General features: G+C 61.1%; 2 protein-coding genes across 3 annotated transcripts; both read right to left on the bottom strand.

Annotated features, from left to right (window-relative positions):
- Positions 1-7: 7 nt before the first annotated feature.
- Positions 8-7,553, bottom strand: MPL (MPL proto-oncogene, thrombopoietin receptor). Its single transcript, XM_055724462.1, has 12 exons — positions 5,624-7,553; positions 3,354-3,489; positions 2,846-3,021; positions 2,377-2,642; positions 2,144-2,300; positions 1,847-1,976; positions 1,347-1,519; positions 1,095-1,237; positions 781-940; positions 527-614; positions 328-415; positions 8-236 (listed from the first exon to the last, which is right to left on the bottom strand). Exons 1-12 carry the CDS (start codon positions 5,724-5,726, stop codon positions 48-50), a joined length of 1,809 nt encoding a protein of 602 aa, XP_055580437.1. The 5' UTR covers positions 5,727-7,553; the 3' UTR covers positions 8-47.
- A 141-nt stretch (positions 7,554-7,694) lies between these two features.
- TIE1 (tyrosine kinase with immunoglobulin like and EGF like domains 1) lies at positions 7,695-21,095 on the bottom strand. Of its 2 annotated transcripts, none has more exons than XM_014278529.3 (23): positions 20,438-21,095; positions 19,663-19,950; positions 16,198-16,308; positions 15,933-16,088; positions 15,704-15,835; positions 15,306-15,446; positions 14,981-15,109; positions 14,461-14,606; positions 14,175-14,319; positions 13,758-13,916; positions 13,444-13,581; positions 13,018-13,308; positions 11,708-11,998; positions 10,858-11,171; positions 10,546-10,756; positions 10,295-10,405; positions 9,994-10,184; positions 9,753-9,866; positions 9,518-9,588; positions 9,224-9,264; positions 9,004-9,100; positions 8,622-8,721; positions 7,695-8,370 (listed from the first exon to the last, which is right to left on the bottom strand). In XM_014278529.3, the coding sequence occupies exons 1-23, from the start codon at positions 20,481-20,483 to the stop codon at positions 8,299-8,301; spliced, it is 3,495 nt and encodes a 1,164-aa protein (XP_014134004.1). In that variant the 5' UTR covers positions 20,484-21,095; the 3' UTR covers positions 7,695-8,298. The 2 variants fall into 2 exon arrangements, with proteins under 2 accessions (XP_014134004.1, XP_027658501.1); XM_027802700.2 differs by having other exon boundaries at positions 10,978-11,171; positions 20,438-21,091.
- Positions 21,096-23,551: the final 2,456 nt, after the last annotated feature.

Below are 23,551 nucleotides of genomic sequence, written 5' to 3'. Positions count from 1 at the left end.
GACCGGGTGGATGTGCCTCGCGTTTATGTTCGGGCGGGGGGGCCGGCTCAGGGCGGCCCGCGCGGCTCCCAGCCGCTCATGAGCAGGTAGGACTGGTTGGCGATGTCGGTGCTGGGCAGCCGGCCGGCGGCGTGCTCCGGCGGCGCGGCCGCCTCCCGCCGCGGGCCGGGCAGCACCTCCAGCAGGCAGGGCAGGACGGCCTCCTCCTCCGGCGGCTGCTTGTAGAAGGCGTTGGCCTGGGGGACACGGAGGGGGCGCGGTGGGCGCTGCCCTTCGAGCTGCCCCCGGGGGGCTCGGCCGCGGCGGGCGCTGCCCCGGCCCGCTCACCTGGCCGTGCTTGCTGCTTTCGTGGAGGAAGCTGCCCAGTGCGCGGTGCAGGTCGGGGACGGGGGGCCACAGCTTCTGCTTCACGTTGCTGGGAGGGGGTTGTCGAAGGCAAACCTCAGCCTTGGGGTGCCCTGACGCGGCGGGCAGGGTGCTGGGGGCTGGTGCCGGCCGCCCCGCCTGCCCCAGGCACAGCCCTTACCTGTAGAGGGAGGGGAAGGTGCAGCGCAGCCCCAGGAGCACTCCTGTGAACAGCAGTGGAACCACCGTAACACTCGGGATGATCCAGCCTGCACCGGGGGAGGAACGCTGGGACTGGAGCCCTCTCCGGACCCGCCACCACCGAGCCCTTTGCGGGCCTGTCACCCTCTGCCCGGTGCTACCCATCCCATGTCAAACATTCTCAGTCTTCTGCCGTCAGCCGTGTGGCGCCTCCGCTCCTGCCCTGTCCCTTACCCGCATCGGCCATGGCATCAACCACCACGGGTTTGGACCAGGCGCTCCAGCTGCCCTGGTACCATGGCCCGCTGGGCTGGGCCCGCACCTGGGCATGGTAGCGGGCGCCTGGCCGTAGGTCAAGGACTTCTTTCCTGGCTGCCCGCGGGACCTGCAGGACCTGTGGGACACAGCCGAGCTGGAGATGATGGCCGCTGTGGAGCGGCCAAGGGGCAGCGCTGGGGTACAAGCTGGTCCTGCCTGACCCTGTGTGGGCCATGTGCCAGCAGCAGAGGAGGGCAGCGCTGCTCAGGGGAGCACTGGCCATGCCTCACCTTCCAGTCGTGGCTGTTCTCCACGCCATAGCGGACCTGGTATTCCAGCTGCTCTGCCAGTGCCTCCAGGGGTGGCAGCCACTGCAGGCTCAGCCGGCCCTGTGACACTGTTGCCTGCACGAGCTGTGGGGCATCTGTGAGCACTGTTGGGGACAGGGATGTGTCACTGCCATGGAACGGGACATGGGACGCTGTGTCCGCCATGAACTGGGTGTGGACAAGGGCAGAGGCCACAGAGGCGCTGGGACTCACCGGCCTCATGCAGCCAGAAGGGCTCCTTGAAGTAGCTGAGCGTGGGCAGTGCGAGGGGCCGGGTGATGTTCACCAGGACGGAGATGGTGCTGCCAGCCCTGGGCTGGAAAGTGCAGGCATGGGTGCCTTGTGCCCTCACACTCGCCTCCTTGCACTGGCGCCATGCATCTTCCCTGCGCAAAGAGCAGGGAGCCAGTCAGCCCACCTTAGCAGCCCCCTTCCCCTTGCCTGCTGCCAGCCCTGCTCAGGGGCCACCCTGCCCCTGCAGCCAGTGCTGCCTCGCTCCTGCACATGCTAAGGAAAGCCAGTGCTGCCCATAGTCAGAGGGGTCAGTGTGGCTGGGAGCGATGATGGGGAGGTATGAAGTCGATGGTGGTAGGGCAGAGTGGGGCACGGGGCCATGTGGCACAGCGTGGGATGTGGGACACTGAGCAGGGCCAGCAATCCCTGGGATGTGCTGCCCCTCTGCCTGAGCACCGTGTCCCTGCCACGCCTCTTACCTTGTGCCAGCCCTGCTTGGAGGTGGCCGGTAGAAGAGTTGGTGGGAGCTGCCGGTCTCTGTGGGGTCCCAGCTCCACTCGCAGAGCACGTGCTGCAAGTCAGGGGTGCTGCAGTGCAGCCCGATGTCTCCTGGGCAGGTGAGAGCCAGGGCAGGGAGGGGTTTGCTTCCTCCTAACCCCCCCAAAACCTGGGTGCTGCACCTCACCTATCCCCAGACCCCCACTCCTCACAGCCCCAGGTGTGGTTGTCTCCCTGCTGTGCCTGCCAGCACCCCAGCAGTGGGGATGGCCACTCACCGGAGGAGTGGGGTGTCTCCGCAGCCACTGCCTGAGACCAGGGCCCCCAGACACCATCCAAGGAGGTGCCATCTGGCTTGCTGCGCACCTGGATGTGGTACCTCACCCCTGGCTGCAGGTTCTGGAGGACCACCCAGGTGTTGGTCTGGACCAGCTCCTGCAGGAGAGGGATCAGGCTGGGGAGCGGCTGCGGCTCCCAAATCCCCCTGCCCGTCCCTGGCCCCCCTGTGTACCTGCCGCGCTCCCAGGGAGGCTGTGGCTGCCCTGGCCATGGGTGCGTGGGTGCTGACGGCTGGCTGGCTGGAGGGGTCCCCGAGGTGCTGCCCGCTGGGGTCCAGCGTGGTGCTGCACAGCATCTCTGGGGAGCTGGCAGGGCAGTACTGCACCTCGTAGAGGAAGAAGTTCAGGTAGTCTGCGAGCGGTGGCTGCCATGACACACAGAGCTGCCCTGCAGCCCCAGCCCAGCGGGCTGTGATGTTTGCCGGGGGAGCGATGAGACCTGCAGGGAACATGTTGGGACATTTGTCCTGCGGAAGCCCCTGTCTGGGCATCCCCTGGTCCTGCTGGGGGACAGCCAGTGGTCCCCCAGGGCTGCTTCTGTGCAGGGTGCTGCCAGCCCCCACAGCAGGCAGAAGGGCAGGGGACCAAGGTCTGGGGACTGTCCTGGTGCCACAGGAGTATTGCTCAGTGGGATGGACTCACCCACCGCATCCACGCTGAGCTCCCGCCAGTACTTGGTCTGGTTGGTGGTGGCATCCAGGACACGGAGGTGCAGTTGGGTAAAGAGACGCACATCCTGGCCAGGGAACATACAGGCGTGCCGTGTCCCACCAGCTCCATGGCGCCATGTGGAGACTGTGCATGCTGTGGGCATGTCCCTGAGGAACGGAGAGCAGGGTCCTGCAGCACCCCATGCCTCCTGCCCAGGACCAGGCTGGAGTAGAGGGGACCTGGGGCACGGCACTGAGACCATCTCCTTCCTTGTGCACCCATCCACTGCAGGCACTGTCCCCGTAGGTCTGAGGGACAGCCAAGGTCCCAGTCTTGCTGCAGGGTATGTGGTGACTGCTGTGTATCTCCTGAGGGCTCTCCACCATCTCTCCTTGCAGCTGGGAGCCACCGGGATGGCACAGAGAGCTGCAGCACCCTGACCCTGCTGCTCTCTGTGCAGGCAAGGGAGAGGCTGGCTTGTGTCCCCGCCACCTCCTACCTGCTGTACCAGTAGTAGAAGTGGCACATCCTGCTTGCCGCCGCCTCCTCCTCCTCATCCCAGAAGCAGGTGAGGTCCTCAAAGGAGCGAGAGAAGCAGAGGATGTCCTCAGGCACTCCCACCAGCAGCGCAGCATCTGGGAGAGTGCGGGCATGAAGGAGCCCCTGGGCACAAACTTGTCCCCGCCTCACCTGTGGGTGTCCCCCTGCCCCATGCCCACTGACCAGCTGCCCCCTGAGCCAGTCTGCGCAGGCACCTGGGGCAGTGTGGGCATGGCCTGCTTGGCAGGGCAGGGAGGGACACGGCATGCCTGCTGGCTGGCACTGGGCTCCTGGCTGGCGGCAGGGCTCCCTGCTGGCCAGCCCCACTGTAGCACGCGGGGTCCTTTGGGACAAACAAACATCCCAAAATAGCCCTGTGGTCGGAGGGGGGCTCAGGGCCCGGGGATCGGGGGGAAGCACCCCTGCCCTGCTCGCACCGGAAGGTGCGCGGAAGCGAGATAAGGAGGAGCAGCGCCCTGGGGAGAGGGAAAGGGCCTGGGGCTGGTGTGGGGGTGTGTGGTCCTGAGCAGGGGGTGATGCTCAAACCCCAGCCCAGGGACTGCTTAGGGGGTTGTGGGTTTCTCTGCTCCACTTAGCAAGCTGCTCTCCCTGTTGTTGCAGGGATGAGCTGGAGCTCATCCCTGCGGGATCTCCATCCCAAGCACCAGTGGCTTGGCTAGCACATGGGCACCTGTCCCTGAGGTCAGGGAAAAGAGGACAGCCCCAAGATGACAATTCGTAAAGCACAGGAGTGGCCTCATTGCCCCCAGCATTGCTCCAGCACTCTCATCTCCCCCACTGCCTCTGCCCTGGGACCTGCTCCAGCCCTCTTCCTCCTCCTCTTCCTCCTGGGATGTGTCCTCCTCCCCAGGGGCTGTCCCCAGCTGCAGGACGCCACAACAAGCCCCCTGCCAACACTTGGCTCTGTTCCATGTGCTGAGTGCATCCATTCTCTGCTACACCACCCCCCCCCCGCAATGTCAGTTGAGCCTACCCTGGGTGAAGAGTAAGTGACAGTCCCCAAATGTCCTTGCCACCTTCTCAGTGTCCTTCTGCTCTCCCTGTCCCTTCTTTGCCCTGACTTCTCAGCCCTGTCCCTCCTTTCCTAGCCCTGCATTGCATTCCACCCCCAGTCCATGTCCCCTGCCACTGGCCACAGCCCCCCCCACCTCTTCCCTTTTCGCACCCCACCCCAGGCTTCGTAGCAGCTCCATGACCCCACCAGCCACTAGTACCAGGGGATGGGGTGGCCAGGTCCCAGCAGCCTAGTGGCACAGGGACCCATGGAATTGGTGAGAGGCCACCCCAGTCCAGTGGGGCTACCAGAGCATCTTTGCTGGGCGCAGATCGTTTCCTAGGAAGAGCACCCACACAGCTCTGCAGCCCACAGCAGCCACGCCTGGGCAGTGGCACTGCCAAGCCAGCGGTGGGCTCGGGGCATGGTGATGTTGCAGAGGCTGTGGGCAGGGGAAGGATGAGCCCAACCCTGACCTTCCTCCCGTTGCCCCTACGGGGTGACTCGGAACGTGCTCCCGAGCCTGCCATGGCCACAGACTTGGGGTGGGGCTGGAGAGACAAGCAGGAGATCAATAGGATTCTGCTCAGTTAAACTGCTTTTTATGATGTTACAGAAAGTGTTAAAAAAGGGCTAACAAGGGGCTCAAAGAGATCATGGACAGGCCTAAAATTGGAGAAAGCTGGGAAGCAGCTCTGCCAGGCGCAGTAAGCCGGGCTGGGGCCAGCTAGCAGCTGAGCTGAGGATGCTCGGTGTGGCAGTAACATCATGTCAAGGCTGGTGTGGGAGCATTGGGATTAGCCTGGCAGTGCTGCCACGTAACCCACGGTGCACAGCTGTGCCACCAGACTTTTGCTTGAATTTTGTGCAGACCCTCGTCATCGTAACTCCAAGAACTTTTGATGAGCAGGAGCCCCTCTGCTGCCTGTGTGGGACTGGGAGCCCCAGGCTGTGATCCCAAAGGGGCACCTGGGGGCTGCCAGGTCCTGCCTGCAGGGAGCAGGGATGTCCTTTTGCTGTGGGTACCCCAGAGTGTCCCATGGCTGAGAAGGGCGCTCCATCACCTACCCTGAACATCCCCTGCACACCCTCCTGGGATGCCCCCTCTCCAACCCTGCAGATTTTGGCTGCAACGAGGTGCTCGCTGCTCATGCCCAGCATGCCAGCTCCTGTCTGGCCTATCCTTAGAGGAGAAAATGGCCCCAAGGACCTACCTTGTGATGTCACTGGCTCAGGGGCCGGCGGCGGGCTGTGGAGGCTGAGCAGGACGGCAGGGAGCAGCGAGAGCACCCAGCCCTGGCACAGGCAGGCTGCCATCCTGCAACGCGTGTGCCAGGGCTGTGCGTGCCACACTCAGCCCTTCCCAGCACCCTGAGAGCTGCTGCAGCTCCTCCGGGTGATACCTTTATCTGGGAAGTGGTGGCTGTGCAGCTCAGGAAGCCTGGCTGGAGGCTCCCCCCGCCCCATCACCAGCACTTCCCTGTGCCCAAAACCACGGTGCTTGCAGCCCCTCCGCCACGAGCCGCAGTGCCAAGAGAGACTGCTCCTATCAGATAGGCGGCACGTCCTGCCCTTGTGGCTACCGGCATGCCGGGAGGCTGGGGTAGGAAGAAAAACAACGCCTGAGAAACCAGGGAGGCCCCTGTGCAGGGCAGGGCAGGCTCTTGGGGGCTGCAGGCACGTGGGAGCGTGGGACATGGGGTGGCTGCTCTGGCTCCATCCCGCCCTGTGCTGCCTGGCACCAGTGTGCGCTGGGTCTGCTCTGCATGGCCCAGCAGCACCGTCCCTGTGGCTGTGCTGGGAGGAGAGCTGCAGGCACAGGGGGCATTGGCAGGACCCACGCAGATAACTAGCGGTGCTGGTGCAGGAGCGGGGCCACCATGGTGGGGTCCTGCAGACATGCTCAACCTCATGCCAACCCACCACCACTGCTCAGCGCGGGTGGCTGGAGGGGTGTCCTGCCCTGCCAGGGCGCAGCACCGCGGCGCAGCCTGGGGAGCACCAGCTGGGGCACGAGGAGCCACTCACACATGTGTCCCCACCATGCCAAGGGTGGGTTGGCTTTTCCTTGCCCTGCAGCCAGGGACAGCACTGGAGGCACTGAGGGGAGATGAGAACAGCCAGTACCAATTTGTCACAGTCAAATTTTGTCAAACCAGTCCCACTTCCTTCATCTGGCTACTGGGCTTTGCCATCAGGGAGGCAAAAAGCAGGAAGCCCTTGGTTTGAGCAGGGCTGATGACGCTGCCTCAGATGCTGTTTCTGGCTGGCAGCAGAGGAGGTGCAGAGGTGGTGGCACATGTCAGGTTGCCTGTGTGGGCCAGTCCCCGTCACTGTTTCACTGGGCACCTCAGTGATGGGGCAGAGACTGCTTACTAAGGGCTGCAGCTCACACCAAAGAGCACTGGAAGCCAGAATGGAAAATCAAAATGGTATTGACAGGGTCGAAACACCTTCTGGGGGAAAAAAGACTTTTGCCCGGAAGGGCAAATGCAAATCCCCCTGTCCTTGGTGGGGATACTGGGCTCTGGAGGAGCAGCCCTTGCTTCCACAGACCACAGAAGACAGCTAGGTGGGCGGCTAGGTGGCACACCTAGGGCTTAGCAAGCTGAAGCCAACAGAGATGAAGCCCACCCCATGTCACTACAACAAGCGGCGGCAGGGCAGGATGAGGGACCGCAGCCAGGGACAGGAGCTCCCACAAGAGGGTCAGCACAGAGCCCCAGTGGTCCATGAGGGACTGCCACATGAGAGAGAATCACCCCAGCAGCATGTGTTCAGGCAGGCTGGTTGAACATGATCGTCCCTTTGCAATACGTGGGAAGTTACCCAACGCTCGGCGCAGCGCTGGGCAGGCACCGGCTGGCCAGGGCGGGAAGGGTGCAGAGCTGCACAGCCCTGCGGGGGCTGGCCAGAGGAGCAGGGCCATCCCCATGAAGAGCAGACAACTGAGGAGAAGGCGCAGGAACAGTTTTCAAGCACATGAGAGGCAGTTGCGCAGAGGAAGGACGTAGTCTGTCCCTTGGGGACCAGACAAAATCTTAAATTGCAGGAGCAGAGATCCCCATTGCATACTAAGAAAACACACCCCCATCGCATGATGACACCTGGGACTTTTCAGGGTGTGCTGGGGCATCCCTGGGGATCATCAGAGGACCCCAATGGGGACAGGATTCCAAAGAGTGCCCACCACAGCAGCAGACCGTTGGGGCCCCACATCCTATTCCCTGGTGCCATCAAGGGGGAAGAGCTGGGTCTCCACCTCCCCTCCTCTGGACCCAGCTGCCTGTTGCACCATGTTTATTGTCTGTAAGGCAGAGCTGACACCGTCAAAGGGCTACCACAGAGCTGGCGGCCGTGCACAACCAACGCTGTCCCTTGTTCCTTTTGCACCCACCGGGGTGGCCCTGTCCCACATCCCACGCCGGCAGCGATGCTCACAGCCCTGCTGGCACCACTTCAGGCCCAGAGCACACTGAGAGCCTCAGGGCAGGCAGCTGCCGGGTCACTGCTTCTTCCCTCATTCCAAAGCTTGGGCATTTGTGTCTGTGGGTGCAGGTGGCAGCACCCAGGCTTCTGAGGGAGACCCTCTCCTGCCCGCTCTGTTGCAAACATCCTGCTGCTGCTTGTCCTTGGGGGCCATCCCGGCATGTCCCCCAGTAGCGTGGGGCCATTTCAGTGGCTGTCGGCATGCCAGCGTGGCCAGCACATGCTGGGTGGGCAGCCAGCGAGGGGATGGCACAGTCCTGCTGCAGGGAAGGCAGTTTGGGAAAGGGCACTGGCATTTTGTTGCTCAGCCTCAGAGGGGGACGGGCAGCCCCTTGTCCCCACAGCACTGTCCCAGCAGGCTGGGGCCAGCGTTGCCCCTCTGTGCGGTGCCAGCGCAGCCTCATGCTTCTTCAGCGGTGGCATCAATCCCTGCGTAGGTGAAGTTCTCGAACAGGGCCATGTTCACGTAGGCCTGTGGGGGAACCCCAGTCAGCAGCCAGTTGTAAACACTGTCCCCATCTACCTCCCATCCCCACCGGCACACTTGTGGGTGCTGTGCTCTGGAGGGAGACAACGGGGCTCCCCACACCCCAAACGTTACTCCCAAACATGCTGGGGTCACACAGGTTCTGCTGCTGGATGTCCCCCTGCCCCGAGCCCCCCCGCATTTGGACATACCCTGCGCAGGGTGGGCATCGCTCCCACTGAGCTGCTGTCACTCACCTTCCTGGCCTCCAGCATGCGGATGAGCTGCATGGAGATCTGGGCGAAGGGTGGGCGCTCGTAGGGACGGTCACGCCAGCACTGCCGCATCAGCTCGTACCTGGGGGCAGAGAGCCGGCAGTGGCTCAGCATGCACAGGGCGGGGAGAGGGGCCAGAAAAGTTGTTTGTGGGAGATGGGGGCAAGCAGGCAGGAAACTAAAGCCCAGAAAGGGTGTTTGAGATGTGGGACCCCAGGTCAACCCCCAGCCTCAGTGCAGGCGGGAACCAGGCAAGAGCTACTGCAAGCCGGTTGGAACCCTGTGGGGCAGTGGGGATTGATGTAGGTGGGAAGTAGTAGGGAAGATGTAGGTGCCACCATCAGCTGGGGCTCTGCCCACTTACACTTCATCATCACAGTTGCGTGGCTTCTCCATGCGGTAGCCCTGGGGCAGCTTCTCATAGAGCTCAGCGCACGTCATCCCGCAGTATGGTGTCCCTCCTGCAGCCAGAGACACACAGCTGGTTGTGACAGGGGTGGTACCCAGGGTGTCCCCTCTGGGGCTGCAGGAGGACCAGATCTGCAGGGACCTGAGTGGAGGCAGGGGACACAGAAGAGCCTTACCCAAGCTGACAATCTCCCAGAGCAGGACACCGAATGACCACCTGAAAGGGCAGGAGCCGAGGCTGTGATGGAGCCCTCAGCCATGCCCCGCTGATGGGCATGGGACAAAGCAGAGGGAGAAGTGGGCAGCCAGGGCTTGGGCCAAGCCAGCGGCTCCCCAGGGAGATGCATCAGCATCACCTCCTGCCCTTGCAGCACCCAGAGCAAAAGCATTACTGCACTGACCACCCTGGAGAGGGATGGAGGTGGCCATGGTGATGCCCCAGCCCCAGTGCCCCTGCCTGCAGGACTTACACATCGCTCTTGGTGGTGTACACGCTGTAGTTCAGGGACTCGATGGCCATCCAGCGAACCGGCAAGCGGCCCTGGGGAAACAGAGAGGGACTGTCAGGGGAGTGGGGGTGCCCCGCGGATAGACGGCAGCTGTGACCCAGCTGGTCCCGGCATAATGGGTTGTTCCTGCTGATGGCGAGGGTCCCGCCCACCACATTGGTGCAGATCCCATGGAGATGCTTTGCTCCTGCCTCACCATCGTCTTCTTCACATAGACCTCCTCCCCTCTGGAGAGGCCGAAGTCAGCAATCTTGGAGGCCAGGTTTTCTCCCACCAGGATATTCCTGGCTGCCAGGTCCCTGTGAATGAACTGAGAAAGGCCAGCAGTCAGCAGGAGCCACACATTCCCTTCTGCTGGCCACAGGAGTCTCATGCCCTGATGAGGAGTCCCCAGGCCCCAGGGGAAGGATGCTCTGAGAGGCTTGCTGGGGTTGTACCTGCTTCTCACTCAGGTACTGCATCCCCTTGGCCACATCTGAAGCAAACTGGAGGAGCTGCTGGGAGGTGAGTGTGGAGGCGGTGCCATGCTCTTTGGCAAAGGCCGGGTCTGTCTCCAAGACTCGGCTTTTGCGGAGGAAGTCGAGGAGGTTTCCGTAGGGAGCATACTCAATGGCGATGTACAGGTAGCCTGGGGGGAAGAAGGAGGTTGGGCTCATGGGGCTCTCCCCAGCAAAGAGGAATACACAGCTGGGCAGGGGCCATGGGGCTGGAGAGTGAGGAGAGGGGGACAGCCCTCACCTTTGTTCTCACAGGCACCCAGCAAGTTGATGATGTTGGGGTGATGGCCCAGTTTGCACAGCACCTCCAGCTCCCCGGCAAAGTCACGATGGTCATTCTCCGAAGCAAACTCTGGAAGCAAAGAAGGGATGGACACCTCAGTCCTACAATAAAGACCCTTCCTCTGGCTCTTGCCCCTCCTCAGACCCGAGCGTGGCCCAGGATGCAGCAGCATCCCCCATCCTACCCTGACTGCCTCCCCTCAGGCTCACCTTTCAGCATCTTGATGGCTGCGTTCATTTTCAGGCCATCCTTTTTGATCATGGCCCTAATGACCTGCCCAAAGTTGCCCTCCCCGATCATGTCCTCAAACTTGATGTCTTCCCACTCCAGGATGGGGTAGCTGAGGGGCTCGGGCTGTGGCTTGGGCCGGCGTGTCAGTGTCAGGGTTCCTGAGTTGAACTGCAGGATGGTCTCTTCCCCCTGGCAGATGGGAGCAGGTGAGGTTAGAGGCACCGGGCACCCCTCTGCCCGCGCGGCAGTCCCGGCAGGGCAGGTGTCGTGGGCAAGGGCGGGCTCCGCACCCTCTCTGCGTGGAAGTGAGGTCTGGCTGCATCTGGACTGGAGGCTACGGAGCGTGACCTGGATCGGGCTGGGACGTGGGGAGCTGGGGACACGGTCCTGGTGGGGCAGGCGGCACTCACCGAGCCAGACTGGTACGTAAAGGTGCGGCGCCGGTGGAAAAAGTTCTTCTTGATGAGGAAAAGTGCCAGAAGGGCAAAGAGGATGGTGAGGCAGGTGACGGACACGGAGCCAACGATGGCCAAGAGCAGCTGCTGGTCTATTCCTGCCTGCTCGGTGCTCTGGCTGCCCAGGCTGGGGGGGACGCTCAGCGCTCCTGTCAAAAGGAGGGACGGAGGGTCGTGGTCCGTGGCTGAGTCCTGCCCAGGCTGCATGGGTGGCCAAGCACCAAGACAGCAGCCCTCTCCCAGCACCCTGGGACCCTATGAAGACACCACAACCACATCCTGAGCTCCTGGTGCCATGGTGGCACAGTGATGAGGGTGTCACTGCCGGGGCCTGCCACCAAACCTGCCAGTTTCTGGACCTCCAACCAGCTCTGGGTCCAACCACCAGCTCCTCCCATGCCATCTCTGCCCTGTTCCTCTAGCCCCTCATGTACTGCATCACCCTCTGGTTAAGGCACAGCCTCTCTGTGGGTGCCGTGCTGTCACCATGCCAGCCCTGCCCCATCAGGACTAGGAGGAGCAGGATTTCTAAAGGTGCCCACAAGTGTTGTGGGCTTGGGCTGCTGCTTCAGAGCCACTCTCGGAGATTACAATGAGCTCCCTGGTCACTCTTTGCTGACCCAGATGCTGAGCCCAAGCTCTAGCAAAGCCATGTGGCCCCTGCCTGCTGGGACACCTCTCTTACCATCCCCCAGGGTCTTGGCTTTCACGGGCTGACTCCATTCTCCCGGGACATGGGAGTTGGCACGGACGCGAAACTGGTAGCTGGTGCTGGCGTTGAGGCCCCCAACGATCTTGGTGGTCTCGGCACCATTGTCAGTGTCGATCCACTGGGGCTCACTGGTGCCCCCCACCTGCTGCAGCTCCACAATGTACTTGGTGATGCCCCCGTTGGGGTACTCGGGGACCTGCCAGGAGAGCCTGATGGCGGTGTCGGACACAGACTCTGCTGAGAGCAACCGTGGGGAGGAGGGCCCTGGGACAAGGAGAGGAGAGTGTCAGTCCCGGGACGGGGCTCCTGGCACTGCAGGGGCTGAATGCTGCAGTGAAGACCAGACCTCGTGGATGACAACGGCAACCAAAGCTGTGCCAGGTTTGAGGAACCCCCAGCCCCTGCTTGGAGGAGTTGCGGGAGGAGGTGGAGCTGCTCTCCGGGTACAACAGTGGGGCAGGACTGTACTCCCAAATGCTCCCAGCCTCAGGGACTGCCAAGCTAGATGTCTGTATTGACTAACCCTTGGGATATTTTATTTCTTCAACCCTCCCTCACACACAGTGCTCCCACTGCCTTCTCTGAGCCTTCTCCAGCCTGCCCACATTCATAACCCCAAATCCCACAAAGCTCCTACAAGCACCGAGCGGAGAAAACCTCACATCCTCCAAGCCTGACACCCACCAGCCCTCCCAACATGTACCAGCTGCCACTGAGCCTCACTGAAAGCCTCATGCACTCCTTCCCCCTTGGCTGCCAGAAAGGTTGGTCAGGCTGGTGCTCCACCTCCCCATGGTCTTCCACCTACATGGGGGGCTGCGTGCATGTGTGCGTGTGCCCACAGGAGGGACCTCAGGTCTCCCCAAGCCCTAGTGACCATACAGCAAAATTACCAGGCAGCAAAGTTAAAGCAAACCCAAGGGAAATAGTTTTTTCATGCAGAGTACAATTAGGTTGTTGCTACAATGTCTTGTAAATGCTGCAAGTATAGACAGGTCCATCAGGGTTGGGCAAGGGTGTGGAGGATGGATCTGTTTGTGAGCATCAGTAGTGATAGCCTGATGAATGTTATGTTCAGCTTGGGATGTTTCTCAGCTGCTTGGCTCTGGAGGATGTGGGGTCTAGTGGGGAAAGGAGGACCCATTTTCCCCCAAGCAGCTGTTCATGCTCTATCAGAGATGGCATACAGGAGCAGCCAGACCTGAGGACGGCCGCTGTTAAAATTCTAACTGACTTACCACTGCAGTTCCGTGTGATAAATCCCTGTGTTCTGCTGGACTCACCTTTGCTGTTGATCATGACCTTGTAGAGGTCGGAGGGGGGCCCCAAGCTGGTGCAGTGGTATACCAGCACCTCCAGCCCATACTCCTTGTTGAACTCCAGGCCCTCGATGCGGGCAGAAAGCACAGAAATGGATGTGATGTTTTTGTCAGACACCAGCCGCCTTGCAGAGTCAAGGAGGCGGACGATGAACCCATGTGCCGGCTCATAGTTACTTGGCAATTTCCAGTTGACGTGAAGTGTGTTTTTATCCTCTATGGACCAGCCTTCAATCACAGGCTTGACTGTGGGCTCTGCAAACAAAAATGCAGCAAAACGTCATGGCGCATCAGTCCCAGGGCTTTGCAGACACTGTGCATTGCAGGGTTAGGGGTAGGATCAGCATTAGGGTCAGAGTCAGGGTCTGGCTGGGGAAGATGGAGGCTCACCAAGGCACCCAGTCACCATGACGGCCTCGGGCCCTTTGCTGCCCTCCCCACCATCCCCTGGGCGGCTCAGCTGCACCTTGACAATGTAGGCGGTCACTGGCCGGAGGTTCATGACGGTGATGTTCTCACTGTTGTCAACTGTTGGCCAAGATGATGACATGTCAAAGACACACCCATGACTTGCCCTCCTTGGTGTCACCATGGGGGTCCCAGGACGGAGACCTCTGCCCACCCCCCAGACCTCCACTGGCTGGGGCAGCTGTCCCCTCCCACCCAGGTCATACCTGTGCCCCCACCCCCCAGCAGACACATACCCACAATGGATGACCATGCTGAGGTGTCATCCTTGGGCTTGTAGAGCAGCTTGATGGAGACGATGGGCCCATCACCAGAGAAGCAGTCCACTGGTGACACCACGAGCTGGCGGCTCTGCTTGGCCAGCAGCCGGGGGGGACTCAGGGGCGCTGGCGGCACTTGAGGGGGAAGGAGGGAATGATACCAGTGGGACTGGGAGCAACAAGGAGCAGAGTGTGGGTACATCCACCACCTCTTAGCTCCTTCCAACTTTGTCAGGGAAGTCTTTTATCATGACCAAAACTTGCCTGCTGGCACTGCGGTGCATGACGGGTGGCACCCAGTCCAGTGCAGGGGGTCTGGCATTGCCACACCATGCTGTCAGCCTCCCCCAGCAAGCCTGACTTGTCCCACTTATGCCGCTGCCCTTTTCTCACCTCGGATGTTGACCTTGACTTTCCGGCTGTCCTGGCCCCCAGTCGTGGAGACCCGGCACTCCCAGAGCCCGGTGTCTGCCTTCGTCAGGTGCTGCACCTGAAACTCACAGGTGATCTGCCCCGGCTCGATGATGGCTTTGATGAGCTGCAGGCACAGAGGGTGCCGTCAGCTCCCTGGCTCCCTGCACCAGCCTGAAGCTGCCCAGCAGCCCGGTGGGGAGATGGGTGCTTTTCCAGGAGCTGGAAAGATGGGGACCGTGGTGGGGCAAGGGCGCAGGGGTGGTACCTTGAGTACAGTGCCATCAGCCTTGCGCAGCTCCACGCTGTCGCTGGTAGGCAGTGGGTTGCCAGTGGCCACGCAGCTGACGACAGGCTCTGAGCCCAGGTTGAACTCAAGCTCTGAGGCCAGTTGTATGATCTGGGGGAACCGGTCTGGCACACAGATATCGGCATTAGGGCTGGCCCCACTCCTCACCGGGCACAAGAGAGGCTGGCACCTTTCCCCGGTCCTGCCCACAGCCAGACCCTGGTGCCAGGGGGCTGGTGCCAGACGCTGTGGTCCAGCCCTGATCCCCACCCATGTGCCAGGCTCAGCAACATTCTCGGCATGGCCAGCCCCGGGGGACCAAATCAGATCCTCCCCTTGCAACATCCTGGTTTCCATGGGGTTGGGGGTTATTTCTGCAGGCAACGGGGGGCTGGTGAGGCCAGCAGCTGATGGCCCCCCCAGTCACCGGTGAGGAAGAAGCTGGAGCCCACCCGAGGGTGGGGGACAGAAACCCACCGCAGCCCCGCACCAGCCTCACCTGACTTCTCACAGTGTTGCCCATGCCAGCCTGCCGGGCAGACACAGCCACTGAAACGGTTACAGCTGCCTCCATTTCGGCAGGCGCACCTCAGGGCGCAGTCAGGGCCGTAGTATCCCAGGGGACAGGCTGTGGGAAGAGGAGAGCTCACTGCTACCGGCGGCCGTGGTGCAGTACCGTGGAGGCAGCACCGCTCAGCCCATGCCAACTCTCGGCTGGGAGATGTTTGCACAGGTGCTGCTGCCGCCGCAGAGCAGAGCAGAGCCAGGCCCCAAAGGAAGCCCAGGCTGGATGGATCAACTGATGGATGCCCACATCCCTGTACCTTGGCTGCAGCGAGAGCCGCTCCAGCCTGAGGCGCAGGAGCAGCCGTAGGGGTCCGGCAGGCAGAAGCTCAGTCCCCTGCAGCCCTGGTCTCTCTGGCACGTCTCCTGGCAGTTGCGGCCAAACTGGCCTTCCCGGCAGGCTGGAAAAACAAGTGTGGTCTGCCCTCACCTGCCATGCACCCACGTGCTGTTCGTGCACAGCACAGCACCGGCTCGGGTGTCCCAAGCTGCGTATCTCCACCCGGAGCAGACACAGGAGCCGTGTCCTGCTGAGAAGGTGGATGGTCCAGCCCTGCTCCCGAAACAGGGCCCACTGTGGTCAGGGATGTACTGGTGCAGCGGGGCCACCACGCGTGTCCTGGCCACAGCTCCCACTGCTGGGCAGCCCAGCACCTACCTCGCTCACAGCGGGTGCCCATGAACCCGGGAGGGCAGACACATTCACCAGCATGGTCATGGCAGATGCCACCATTCAGACAGTCGGGACAGTCCTTCTCACAGGACGGTCCCCATTTCTTTGCAGGGCAGGCTGCGGGGAGAGCAGAGGGGGCACAGGGTGACACCGGGCTGGAAGGCAGGGTACAGCTGCCTGTCTCCACGTCCTGGGGAGCCAGGACCTTGCTGACCTCTCACGATCAGGCGGTAGAAGGCACTCCAGAGAGGGCTGTCCCCCATGAATGTGGCGCTGTAGACACCGTTTTCGCTCACGCTGACGTTGGGGAGTGTCAGGATGACGAGGTCGCCTCGCACCTCGCCCCGGTCCGTGGTCTGGTAGTAGGTGCCTGCAAGGGGGTAGGGGGTGACCTGGGGCCACCTCCCCACCTCCAGGACAGGCACCAGGTACTGGCTGGGAGCAGCCCCAGCCCTGTGCCTGCTCTTGGGGTCACTTGCCATTTCTTTTCCACATAACGTCTGTCTCCTTCCTCTTGAGGACCCTGGCAGAGAAGGTGGCTGGCTCGCCGACGTTCACAGATTGCGTGGCCTTCACTGGGAAGAGGTGGGCTGCAGAGGAGGACGAGCAAGCGGAGCAGTCATTGCCCCCAGGGCGCTCACACCCAAGGGCAGCACCCGCACCCCCAGACCTGCCACCCCAAAACACTGCCCTGGCGCAGCTCAGTACTCGCCACACGTTTCGGCTGGCACACCCTGACATGCCAGCCCCCCTGCCCCGTGTGGGAGCTGGGACCTCCTTGAGCCCCTGCAGCGACCCTCCATCCCCCACAGGCACACACCAAGGTCTGGGATGGGACACCCTGCCTGACGGCCAGCCAGCCCCAGCCGGGTGCAGGATGCCAGTGGCAGCAGCCTGGGGAAGTGACAGCTGGGACAAATCCACACGGTGCCCCCGGCCGGCTACTGGCTCGGGAGGGAGCGGGGAAGCGGGTGTGCGGAGGGCTGCACTCCAGCCCACAGCACCAGTGGCCCTCTCATGGCTGCTTTCCAGCTTTCCCAGGGGCTGGGGCATGCAGCAGCAATGAACTCCCAGCGCATTAACATGAGTCACCCGAAGCCCAGCTCCGAGCACAAACGGGGCCTGGGAAACCAAGCCCTGGGTGTGCCAGGACAGACACAAAAGATGGCACAGACGGGCGCTGCTCTCGGAGCCTGCCAGCACGCCGGCTTGCACCCACTAAAAGCAGCCATGCTGGGTTGGAGCTGAGGCACATCCAGCCCCAGCGTGGCCGGGGGCCAGGAGGGAGGTGGCACACATCGCAGGCACCCGGGGAAGGGCAACACGGGTCCCGCGTCCTAGTAATTCCACAGAATCGCCTCCCCGCCTATCCCTTTAGTTGGGATCTTTCCACCATGGACTTTGCAGTCCCTTTTAAAGGGCACACAGGTGTGGGCCCCATTCTGTCTCGCTTCATCTCACTCACTGGAGTGAGAGCCTGACACGTCCCCTGGGGATCCTCAAACACAGTGCTTTGCATTTACCTACACTGAATTTTATCCGTCACTCCATCACTGCTCAGCAGCATCTGCAGCCCCCCGCAAGGGCTCATCCATCTCCCCGGCTCTCCTGGCAGCACGGGGACAGCAGCTGGCCTGGCCACTTGTTCTGCTGTTTGTAAGCACAACTGGTGGCACAGGTCCCCTCAGAGACCCCATGCCATGCCGGTGGGGACTTCCCCGTGTCACGAGAACAACAAATTAACTCTTGTTCTCGCTCCCTTTCTTTTAGTCAGTTATTTACCCATGCCACCCCCTGGGTGCAGAGTTGCTCCCAAAGAGTCTTTGAAAGGGAATTTTCCCAGTTTTCTCCAGGAACCCGAGCAGACAGTGTCAACTGGGTCATCCACAGCATCCTCACTGCTGCTACCCCAGAGACCCTCCCTCTGCAAACTCAGCTGCCTCTTTCTCAGGGATCACATAACCACAATTTCTGCCCTTTATTACAGTTTCTGCTAATTTGCCTGGTCCCAATTTGGATTTACAGGCCTGTAACTCCCTACCCAGAAAGCTTTTAGGAAAGGCTGGCGTCCCAGGAGCAGCCTTGCCACCCACCCTCCACTCATGCCCCACAGGCAGCGGTGCAGCCCTGCTCATGGCAAGCCTGGCCTGGCCATGCCGCGCTGCTCCATCTACCTGTCTCCTGCTACCAGTGCTGGCATTTTAGACAGATCTCCCAGCAAGTTTTCCCAACTTCTCTATTGTGCACATGGATGCAAACCCAAAATTATTTTGGTTTTCTGCAACTGTTTTTCTGGGCATCTTTCTGCTCTGGGTATTGTAAAAAATAGTTTATTGCCAGACTTAAACCCTTCTGAAAATTGCTTCTCAGGATCTTTTTGATCTGCTTTACTTTGTACAGAAAAACTTCCAAGGTTTATCATCCTTCCTATGTTCTTCTTCATGCATGACCTTTCAGGAGATGCCAGCTTTCCTCTGACAGCATTCCCCACCCTCTGTTTCATCACCCTAGCCTGCTTTGGTGCGCTCTTGGGCTTGACAGGAGAGACGATACGTGCCAAGCCTCCCCTGTGGGTTCTGTACCGAGCCCGCCCTCACCCTGCAAAGATGTAATTTCTTTGCTTACTTTTTCCTTTTTTCTTTTACTACTTCTCTAAATTAAACAGAGCAACAGCAGCTTGTTCGGCACTTGTAACTCCTGCAGGGGCTGGGATCCGGACACCGACCATCTCCTCCACAGTGCTTTTTTGGCCTGGCTGTGTTGACCCAGGAGCAGGGGGCTGGTTGGGAACCCTCCTCCAGGGAACACCCTGTCACGCCTATGGAGTCCCAGGGCTGTCACCTTCCTCTGTGACCTATATTCAGGTACATCTGGGGGTGCAGAGTCCCCTCTGTCCCCCACACTCTCTCCCGGTGCCTCTGCCTCCCTTCCTCGGCGCCTCAGTGCCGCTCTGCTTGCCCAGACCAGCAGGCTCCATTTCTGATAAGACTGCAGCCATTTCTGGGTTGAGCCTCTGGCCGAGGATACAGGCTGGTCCCTGCTCCTTGGGGGATGCTTGGACACCACCGGTAGCCTCTGTTCCCCAGCCTGGAGATGCTACAGCTGTGTGCTAAAGCTGTGTTTTAACACAAGCAGGGAAACTTTTATCTCCCACCTCTCATTCTCAGCAAAAGGTCAACTGCTTTAGCCAAAACTTTCTAAAAAAGAGCTAGAAAGCATCCTGAGGGAAACACCTATCACAAAAAAATTCAGTCCTGATAGTTTTGCAAAGTCTGAAGCACGGAGGGAGCAGAGGTTGCGGGGACAATGTGGGATAGTGCTGCCCCAGGTGGTATCCCTGCCACCGGCCAGACCTGGGGGGCCTTTCAGCTTATATGGCCCCAAATGGGAGCAGGACACAAGAGCCCAGTGCTGCCCTTGGCTGCAGCGCGCCCTGGCAGTGCCTCTCAGTGAGACCCCACTGCTAGAGCGACGACGTGCTGCTGTGGCATGGTTCTCACCAAGCGCCTGGGGAGGCTGCTGGAGATGTGCCCTGGTGCTACCTCCTCCCTGGGAGCCTGTGGTGGGGGCACAAGGCTGACACAGCTCCGATGGGCTGCCCCCCACCCTGGTTAATGATTTCCAGACCCCCCTGCCTCCTCCAAGGGTGGCCGACTTCCTCTTGGACCTTGCCCTGTTCCCGGGAACCCTTCCCAGCCCAGCGGGCTGCCTGCATTGCTGCCTGTCCCCGCACGCCTCCATGGAGCTCGGCCACACTACTCCAGCTGAACATCCCTCCCCACTCCATCCCACCGGTTCTAGTGGACCCCAAACCTAGCCTGTGGGTCACAGCCATCCCCCCACCATGCTGGATGGCACTGGGACTGCGAAGCACAGGGCAGGAAGCTCCCCCATGGACCCAGCTAGCAGGCGGGGGGCTGCCTGCTGCCCCCCCAGCGACTCACCGTTGTGGCTGTTGTGCACATAGACCACCTGTGCCTGCTCGGTTGGGGTGCGCCCCAGGCAGTAGAGGATCCCCACCAGGTCAGCCATGGAGAAGCCCCTGGCCTGGACATGGTTGCTGCGGTTGCGGTAGTTTTGGAAGCCTGTCTTGGGGTGTGTCATCACTATCTTGTTCTCCCGCTCGATCTGCAGGTAGCTCACGTCCCGCTCCCCCATGACGCAGGAGAGGAAGAAGTCGGAGTGGGACAGGCTCCGCACGTTGGCTATCAGGGTGATGTCCAGGATGGCCCCTGGGGTGGGAGAGCACGAGGGCATGTCATGGCTGGACAAGGGCACGGCCATCACAGCCCTGCCTCAGGGCCAGACCCCATCACCCAGATGCCACCCCCTTTCCAGGACATTTTTGCCACCCCCAGCCCAGGAGAGGCACAGCCAAGTCAGGCGCAGATCCATCAGGATGACGCAGTGGACATTTCCACTCTCCTTTTGGAGATTTCCATGGGCTGAGCCCCCTGCCATGAGCCAAGCGTTCAGCAAGACAGGGGTCTTGGGGCCCCTCTCCTCCCACAAGCTGCCCACACCCCGGCCCTGTGCTGGGAGAGGCAGGCAGGGGAGGGCACTGCTGGCCTCTGAGGTCTCCAGATGGCTGATCACAAAGGGATGTTTCTTCCCTCCAAACCCTGCTCAGCGCTACTGAGCTCCCACAGATGCCTCGTCCCACCAAGCCTCCCTGGGGCAGGGGCGGCTGCCCGGGGCAGAGGGAAAGGGGCGATTTACCTGCCAACCATGGGAGGAGAAGTAGAAGATAAACCTGGAGTCCCATGTCCTTGGAGTGTGTCCCAAATCTGGCAGAGGTCAGAAGATCCCCAGCATGTCCCAGCCACGGGTGTCAGAGCTGGAGGCTGCGGCTGCCTAGGGGCTCCACGTGAGCGGCAGCTCAGGACCCCTGCTCCCTGCCCATGGCCCCCACCTCGCCTGCACCCTGCTGCTTGGCGTCTGGGGCAGCTGGGACCACCTCCTCTGGCACATAGCCTGGGCACGGCGAGGAAGATGCCCCCGTCTCCACTTGCTCAATCACCACCTGGTTGCTCAGGAGCAGGGCTTGGTGGGGAAGAGGCCACTGATGTCCCCTGCCGGGTGGCAGCTCTTCCAGGGAGCAGGCACCTACCCCTCCAGGGCTAGGATTGCACGCTCAGGGCTCCCCAAGCCATGCTGAGCCCCCAGCCCAGCGGGAGGTGCCCCGACCCCCCTCCCTGCCCGCTGTGCAGAAGGTCTCATGCCCCAGCCCGCCTGGGTGGCAGCATCCCTGTCCCCTCGGTGCAGCCCCGGGGCTGATGGCTGTGGGAAGGGCTCTCTGGAGCAGGGAAAGGAAAGGGGCCAAGGGGCCGCGGCTGGCGGCGGCGGCGGCGGAGCCAAATCCTGTTTCCCATGCGGCGTTTCCTGCTCTCCACCCATTGTTTGGAGACGGCCCTGACTCCAGGAGCTGGCGGGAGCTGCCTTGCACAGACTGACCCCCGGCGAGCGGCGTGCAGCGATGCTGAGGCCGTACACACCTCGTGACACCTTGGCCTCCTGCCGCCACGAGCCAGGGTGCTGAGGCACGGCCCCACCTGGGCTGTTATGCCGGGGCTGGACTCATGCCTGCAGTGGCCTGTCGCGGGGCCACTGCCTGGGTTGAAAGGAGCTGAGGGGGAGCACAGGCAGGACGACGAAAAGCTGGCGTGGGAGGGCAGCCACTGCCGGGGGCAGAAAACCTTCCATGTTGCAGTAAACATGTCTGGGAGGAAGCGGGAAGCAGCAGAAACCCTGGCTTTCCCTGAGTGCTTTCCCACGCACAGCGCCAGCGGGGGCAGTGGCACAGGGATGGCAGGGCATGGCCCTGCTGCCCCCCCAGCCCCAGGGGCTCCCACACCCACCCTCCTGCAAGGCTGCCCCTGGCCTCCAGTGGGATCTGGGCTCTTTGCCTGGCAACTGAAAGGCATTCCCCAGGAAATCACGGTAAGCTTCACCTGCCAAACCTCACTCTGCTCCACAAATCGAACTGTTCCCACGTGAAAGCCAGGGCTGCTGGGGAGTGAGCTTCATGTTTTGGTGTGTCCCGAGCCCATGTTGTATCCGGCCAAAAATCTAAAGCACACATGGAGAGGAAGGGGAAATCCATTCATCACTTCCGACTATTTACAGCGCGCTCCGGGGCCGTGCGGTGCCCACAGTGTGCCGAGGGAGCGATGGCAGCAGGCAGGGCCTCCTCCAGCACAGCCACCCTGCAACAGGAGGGATGGAGCGGACTGAAAAAGTTGGACACCAAATGCAGCTGCCCCCATTTGCCTGGAACACTAAGCACAATGCTTTGCCATGGGCTGTGCATAGACGAGGGGCTCTTTTTTCGGCAGACACCTGGGGCACTTGCGGCACAACCATAATGTAGATGTGGAGCACAAGGCCGTCCTGCAGTGGGACATGCAAGGGCTGGGCAGCAGAGGCTGGTCCCTCCTGCCACGAGTGCCCTCCCGGGGAACCCCACATCCCCATTTGCCTGGCAAACCCCAAGCACATTTGCAAGTGCGTTGAGTCACGGAGTCATCCGTGCACTCAGCACAGCTGTGGGAAGGGAATGGATACACCAATGGACAAATAAATGGCTTCTTCCCCTGGGTGACTGGCTGTAGAGGCCAGTCATGCTCAGAACCATAATTGCCATTGTGCCACCAGGTGCTTACACATGCTGCGCTTGGAGAAGCAACTTGTTCTGTGCTCTGCCAGTGCACATGAGTTATGGTGCACTCTGAAATGTCCTCTGACACGAGGATCCATTTGAGGACAGGATTATTTAGACAGAACAAACATGCTTTATGGGAAGGCTTTGCAACTGCGGGCCCTGCAGTGTGCTCCTCCAGGGAGCAGAGCATGGCTCCTCTTACTGCTCTAGGGGAAATGGCGCATTGCTTTGCTCTTTCAGGGAATGGGAGACATTTGGGGTCAGCTCTCCACACCAGGTGATGCTCAGGAGATCTCAGTGATCCGTCAAAGGATCTGACCCAAGCTGATTTGTCCCTTTCCACTTTTTCTAGGAACACCTGGATAAGCCGCGTCTATCTGTGCAGATCCCTTGGGTTGGCAGCAGAGTAGGAAAGAAAGCTTGCTGGGAGGTTTTGTGGGGAGACCCAACCAGGACCCTACAGCTCCCATTTAACCTTACTATCTCCAGAGGAGGAACAAGGGAGCTGGGTGCCGCTGAGCCCAGCCAAAGCAGCTTGCCACACTTGCTCTCCTGTAATACAGAAAGCGCCAGCTGCCCAACCCACAGCACACTGAAAGCACCTGAATTTCTGCTGAATTCACAGACCTCGACTTTTTTGCTGAATCACAACAGGCTAAAAAAAAGAAAAGTGTGACAAAAATACCCCTTTTTGTTATCATTTGCACATTTTAATGCACGGCACCGTATGCCAGAAACCATAACGCACCGATACGTTTCCTGATAGGAAACGCAAACGCCCTGCAAATCCACCGATGGGCTGGGCTGCCTCAGCAACATTTTCTAGCCCTGCTTCTCCAGCTGTTTGTTTTGTTTTACGTGCACAGCGGCTCCCATGGAGGCCCTGCAAGGCTGGGTTAAGGGCTGCTGCTGCCAGACATAAGAGCAGCCCAGGAGCAGAGCGCTGAGCATCCCCAGCCTGCTTGCTCACATTGGCAGCGTGGCTGGGGAGCAGGCAGCTGCCTGACTGCGCTGGCATCCACCGCGCACTTGCAGGATGAAGGACAGGCTGCTGGGAAGCCCTTTCCCTGAGGAAAGGGTGGGACACGCGGCTGTGGAGGAGTCCCTTGGCAGCTGGGGGAAGCGGGGCCGCCCTGTCCCGGCTGCCTCTGGGGTGGAAACTGCAGATCCGC

The sequence above is a fragment of the Falco cherrug genome, chromosome 12 (assembly GCF_023634085.1).
Source record: "Falco cherrug isolate bFalChe1 chromosome 12, bFalChe1.pri, whole genome shotgun sequence".
Classification (NCBI taxonomy): Eukaryota; Metazoa; Chordata; class Aves; order Falconiformes; family Falconidae; genus Falco; species Falco cherrug.
This window is presented reverse-complemented; position numbering and strand designations above follow the sequence as displayed.